Source organism: Apis dorsata, unplaced genomic scaffold, assembly GCF_000469605.1.
Source record: "Apis dorsata unplaced genomic scaffold, Apis dorsata 1.3 scaffold_631, whole genome shotgun sequence".
Taxonomy (NCBI): domain Eukaryota; kingdom Metazoa; phylum Arthropoda; class Insecta; order Hymenoptera; family Apidae; genus Apis; species Apis dorsata.
In genome coordinates, this window is record NW_006263826.1 from 207,692 (window position 1) to 213,288 (window position 5,597).

The 5,597-nt window shown below is 42.5% G+C and overlaps 3 protein-coding genes across 3 annotated transcripts in view; 1 reads left to right on the forward strand and 2 right to left on the reverse strand.

Annotated features, from left to right (window-relative positions):
- LOC102679921 (putative inorganic phosphate cotransporter) overlaps positions 1 to 3,954 on the reverse strand; it is a 19,219-nt gene extending 15,265 nt beyond the window's left edge. The window contains exon 1 of the mRNA XM_006621354.2: positions 3,821 to 3,954. The gene's annotated coding sequence lies outside the window, so the exon portion shown is untranslated. The remainder of the gene's footprint in view (positions 1 to 3,820) is intronic.
- LOC102673779 (protein PTHB1-like) overlaps positions 7 to 5,597 on the forward strand; it is a 10,435-nt gene continuing 4,844 nt past the window's right edge. The window contains 12 exon segments of the mRNA XM_031513383.1: positions 7 to 172; positions 419 to 582; positions 641 to 964; positions 1,248 to 1,363; positions 1,433 to 1,603; positions 1,672 to 1,925; positions 2,256 to 2,464; positions 2,535 to 2,809; positions 2,896 to 3,265; positions 4,486 to 4,868; positions 4,923 to 5,014; positions 5,373 to 5,597. Coding sequence (XP_031369243.1) covers positions 16 to 172; positions 419 to 582; positions 641 to 964; positions 1,248 to 1,363; positions 1,433 to 1,603; positions 1,672 to 1,925; positions 2,256 to 2,464; positions 2,535 to 2,809; positions 2,896 to 3,265; positions 4,486 to 4,868; positions 4,923 to 5,014; positions 5,373 to 5,597 — 2,740 coding nt within the window. The 5' untranslated portion in view covers positions 7 to 15.
- LOC102679801 (dynactin subunit 5) lies at positions 2,827 to 4,281 on the reverse strand. The gene is made up of 5 exons (XM_006621351.2): positions 4,112 to 4,281; positions 3,821 to 4,008; positions 3,632 to 3,743; positions 3,321 to 3,525; positions 2,827 to 3,253 (listed from the first exon to the last, which is right to left on the reverse strand). The coding sequence occupies exons 1-4, from the start codon at positions 4,157 to 4,159 to the stop codon at positions 3,328 to 3,330; spliced, it is 546 nt and encodes a 181-aa protein (XP_006621414.1). The 5' UTR covers positions 4,160 to 4,281; the 3' UTR covers positions 2,827 to 3,253; positions 3,321 to 3,327.

The following is a 5,597-nucleotide window of genomic DNA, read 5'->3' on the forward strand; positions in this document are numbered from 1 at the left end:
ATTTCTTCGAACGATATGCTTCTCGTCCCGCGAATTCTTCGCTCGTTCGTGGCGATCGCTATTATTCGAGAAACGCTCGCGTTCGATTCGTTGGACCGATTACTCGAGGACGCGATACCTATACTATTTCCACCGGTCAGAATGTCGTTGCATCTCTGTCGACTCGGGCAAGGTAAAAAGAGAGGAAAGAAGACGCGTTCGAAATTAATTCTTTTTCGTTCGGTCGAATCAACAAGACGATTTAGAACTTGAAATGATTTTATAAATTAACGTATAAAACTTTTATATTTTAATATTTTATGTATCAATTAATTTTTATACGTAAATTTATTCACGAAGCGATATTCTAAAGAAATATAATAAATATTCGAATTATCGCATTGATGCAAGTGGAAAAAGTTAATCTTTGATTTCGCAGAGGACGCGATCGAATTATCCAAGAAGATGTCGAGCAAGCGTTTGATTCACGAGATTCATCGGGAACTCGATGGATTCGCGGCACGGACGCACGATATTTGGGAGCATCGAGATTTGTACGTGTTGGATTTGAATTGCGATTATGCGATTCCATTGTTGCGAGCGGTGCGTATATATTCTCGAATCCTGAAATTGGACCGATGAGTCATGATTCGATTCGCAGGCGAACGGGACAGGTATGCTCTCCGCGCCGATAAAATGGCTGCTGCTTCGAGATCGATCGTCGGTCGATGGAGATTCGACGGGCGAAAGAGAAACGTTGAAAAACATGGCCGTATATCCTGACAGCGAAGTGATCGTCGCGAGGGAAAGAATGAACGGTGTCGTGGAGATAAGCTCCGTGTACAGACCCAGTCCTTTCCACGAGACGATCGAGGAGGATCGAGGGAACTGGACGATCGAATATGGCGTACGAATGCCAAATCTATATCCCTCGTCGCGACGAAGAAGAGATCTTCGACGCACGCCGTTGAAATCCTGCCTCGTGGTATTTTTCCTGATTATATCGATCGATCACGAGCTCACCTTAAGGATTAGCGAACGTACGCGTGCAAAGCTCCGTTCGTTTCATTTCGGATTATAAAGTAATTGACTCGGTCGATAAATACGACGCGATAAGTCGATCGATAAGATATCGCCTCTTGAAGAGGGATCAGAGGAAACAAAGAGGTTTGGAATGGTTGGAAAGAACATGATGCGTCCGCTGATCCGTTCGGTAGAGTGGAAAATTTACAGGCATGGACGAATAAATCACTCTCTCACCATCGTAGATGACCGATCCCGATACGATCAACCATTTAACTGATTACGAAAATAAGCATATAGATCCAGTTACGAAGGCCAATTATCCTTGGATAATGCACATAGCGAATCGAATGAACGCAACGTGAGTCGTTTCTTCCTCTCTTTCTCTCTCTCTGTTTGGCGAGTCATATCTTTAAACTTGATTGTTTAGAATTAGCTTTCGCGTAACGGATAGCTGGGGATATCGAAGCGAGAACGGTACGTGGAGTGGTATGACGGGGATGTTGCAACGTAGGGAAATCGACATAGGCGGGACGGGAACTTTCTTTATTCCACAACGTATCGGTGTGGTAGATTATATACAACTTTACACGCACACCAGGTAACCTCTTTTTCGCACTTCTTCACATAGCGTAACTACTTTGACCGACTATATTTGCGTCACTATAGAGCATGCTTCATCTTTCGTCAACCTTTGCTGTCCACCGTTAGCAACATATTCACGCTACCGTTCCAACGATCCGTTTGGATTGCGATCGCAGTTTTCCTCTTGCTGTTACTCGGATTGCTCTGTTTCTCCACCAAATGGGAGTATCGAAGAGGTGCATCAACGAGCACGGCTCGATATTGGCAACAATTCAATCCAGCCGAACAAACGGTTAGCGATAACTTGATGGTTGTATTGGGAGCGATCGCGCAACAAGGTAACCTACCGCGTTACGAACGATTATATATATTCGTCATTTATCGTCAAATTCTTCTTTCCTTCGTTTCAGGCAGTGATATGGGGGGAAATTTAATAATCGAAATTACGAATAAAGTTATTTCGATAATTTATTCAAAATATAATAATAATTGTAAAAGCTGTGGCGTAAAACGGCTGAAAATTATATAAAAAGCGGATAAATTATAACGTTATTCGAATATTTTAATATAAGTAGTCACTTAAAGTAACTTTATTCGAAATTTTTAACCAACTACTTTTTCAACGGGTTAACCTTATTTAAGCTAACCTAACTTTTACCTGGTTTCAGGATATTCTTACGAGCCATATCGCGTTCCCTCGAGAATAGTTACCTTGATGCTTTTGATCGCAGCGCTTAATTTGTACGCTTCTTACACGGCAAACATCGTCGCTCTGCTTCAATCGACCACCGACTCTATCAAAACACCGGCCGATCTGTTGCACAGCCCGTTGAAATTGGGCGCTCAAGACGTGGTATATAGCCGACATTATTTCAAGGTACACTTGAGATTTTGAAAAATTTTTCCACGCGTACGATAGACGTCGAAATCTCTTGATTTATACACAGAGTTTTCAAGATCCGATACGAAGAGCGATAGTCGATCAAAAAATCGAGCCGAAGGGTCAAAATGGTTCGTGGATGTCAGTCGAAGAAGGTGCACGCCGCGTCAGAAACGAACTGTTTGCGTTTCACGCGGAACGAGGCGCCCTCTACAAGATCATGCAGGAAACGTATTTCGAGGATGAGAAATGTGGAATCATGGAAATAGACGTAATGAATATGTTGGATCCGCTTCTAGTTATTCAAACTCGATCCCCGTATTTAGAGATCGTCAAGAACGCGTAAGATAGAAACGGCATGCGAGCGACTTAAACGACTTATATATGTATATATGTATATCAGTTACACTTTTAATTCGTTTTCGTAGAGCTCTTCTATTGAGAGAAACCGGACTCAAAGTTCGCGAAGATGTCCGACTGTACACGAACAAGCCCAAGTGTCATGAACGGAAGAGCTTCGTTAGAATAGGTTTCACCGAGTGTTACTTCGCGCTGGTCGCGTTAGGTTATGGGACGCTTCTCAGTCTCGTCGTGTTGGCGATCGAAATCGTTTGGCATAAAAAAATCCAGCAAATTCGTTGGGGTCGAACATTGAAGAGTAACGATGCAATGACTATCGCGACGTGGAGCAAAGCTGTTCCGTTCGAATTCGAATTTGAGGAGGAGGACGAGCATCCGACGACGAGAGGGGGGATTCGATCGATAACTCGATTCGATTCGATGAACCTACGTAAAAACGTAAATGAATAATATTTTTTTTTTCCAATTACAAGCTAGTTCCGTGTATACGTACAAACGAGTTAAACAGTAGACGGTAAAAAGTGTTGATAATAATTCTTGGTAAATTCTAGCATGAGGTCGAGAGTGCACTCGGGTAAATCTTCGACGCACTTGGCAGGATTGCCGGCGAAACGAGTGAACGAGGGAACTACGGTCTCCGGTGGAACCACAGCTCCATCCTCGATGTAACAACAATCCTTCAAGACGCACCTCCTTCCCTGTGTAGTTGAAAGAGCACTTACGATTCTTTCTCTCTCTTTCTCTTTGTGTACTATATACGTACGAATAAATTCTTGTGTTTGCGCATGATATATCGATACGTACGATCACCGCATTTTTTCCAATGTATATGTAAGAACCGACGATGGCTGCGTTAACCACTGCTCTTTCTCCTACGAAAACGTGGTCACCCATCGTCAGAGGGAAGAAGGCAACGCTGAGGAAACGAGACGAACGAATATGTATATCGTTAACGTATCGATTACGAATTGATCGAATCGATTGATTACCAACCCTCTGCTGAACTTTTTGAACGGCGGCCTTATGATGGCGTTCTTACTGATGATACAATAACGTCCCGTTCTCACGTTCGCCAAATCGCCCCTGATAATAGCATCCGATTGTACGATCACTTTTCCGTGCAACACAATATTCTGCGATCCGCATAACACTGTCTGTCTGCTCACTTTATTCCCCGATGCCTGAAAAACATTAAAGTCGAAAGAGAGTGGAAGATGAAAGAAGAGGTTAGGTATATTCTTTGCCATTGCCGAATACCGTTCAACGTTTCGTTCGTTTACTTACCGTTTCCACGTATTCTGCCTTGCTGTAGTAAACGTCTTGCGGTTCCATATCGTTGTTCGTAACTTCCTTTTCTTGTCGCTTCGAAGAAGAAACATCGATCGAACTCGGAGCGCATACACTCTGTTGTATGTCAACGACGCACGTACTTCACACTGTAAAGTTTCGCCATCTACCAATGAGATGGACTAACTAACGAAGCCGTAGCGGTAAATACGATTCTCAAAATCAAAATCGAATCGTTCGTTAATAATCGTAAGATAACATTGAATCGATAAGAGAAAAAAAAAAGAAAGAAAATGGTCCAAAAATCGCTCGATCTGTTAAAAATTTCAATCGAATGAATATAATAATTCCGACCTTGATTATGTAACGATCGATTCGAGCACGATGTTGTGACGCATCGACTCCATGGTAACGACGGGAGAAAAAGGAAACAGAGAGAGGTAAGTATCGCGTTTTCTATTATTCAAGATAGGAGGATGTCGTTGTTCAAGACGAAAGAATGGTGGCAAACGAGATGCGGAGCAAACGAGACTTTCGACAAGCACAGCTTGATGGCAGCGCCGTTGTTCGGGAAAGAAAGGCACCACGATATCATTGTGGTGACTAGTCACGATGGTTACCTAAGGATGTACGACCCGTCTTCTCGATGGATAGATGAAACGAAATCACCGACCAACTACAAATCGACCGATCTCATGATCGAGAAGCGAGTCGGCGATTGCATCGTGGATGTTAAAACGGGCAAATTCGTTTCGTGAGTAGTACACGAGTATTCGAAACAATCGAAGGTTAATTTAAACAATTGCAGGGGATCGCAGGATTCACGGCTAGCCGTGTTGACCGATTCAAAGCTGCTCGTCTACGATATGATTTTGGTCGAAGGATCTGAAACCGAATACGGTACTATTTCTTTCTCTCTCCCTCCCATTCTCGTAGTTTCACGATATACACCTAAAATTATATTACCATACTACTATAAACTATACTAAAAAATTATTCCAGAAAATATATTTAGTTTATTAGAAGTTTTAAAAGTAAGAAAAGTGTATATACAGTAATTTATTGTTGACAATGTTGAAACGTTGTATAAGATAAGGATAAAAATACATTATATTTTCTTTTGTAAATTGAGAATTGTATATATATGTATACATATATATAGATATTCTCAAGACGATCTTTGAAGAAAAATTAGCGAAAGAGCTAATTTTTCTCTCGGTCGTCTCAGATGGAATATAGGGAGCGTTTCGATCGACAGGGGATCGATGCGAGTTGAAGATCAATTACGAGCATCGATTGCCGAGGTTCCCGGCCTCCTTGACGGTTGGGCCATTCGGCGGGGTCCGCGGCAGGGATTTTCTCTGCGTTCAATGCCTGGACGGTACCCTTTTGTTCTACGAGCAAGAGATGTTCGCGTTCAGCCAGACGACGAGGAATCAATTGCTGGCCGAGCCGATCGTCTACGTATCCCGATACGATCTCT

What these genes read in the sequence shown, in the direction of transcription:
- LOC102679801 (XM_006621351.2), bottom strand. Translation starts at nt 4,159, where the DNA reads ATGGAACCGCAAGACGTTTACTACAGCAAGGCAGAATACGTGGAAACG. An exon ending in AGGCAGAATACGTGGAAACG is followed by an intron (nt 4,009 to 4,111) that starts GTAAGTAAACGA and finishes AATGTTTTTCAG; the next exon opens with GCATCGGGGAATAAAGTGAG. An exon ending in TTCAAAAAGTTCAGCAGAGG is followed by an intron (nt 3,744 to 3,820) that starts GTTGGTAATCAA and finishes TCGTTTCCTCAG; the next exon opens with CGTTGCCTTCTTCCCTCTGA.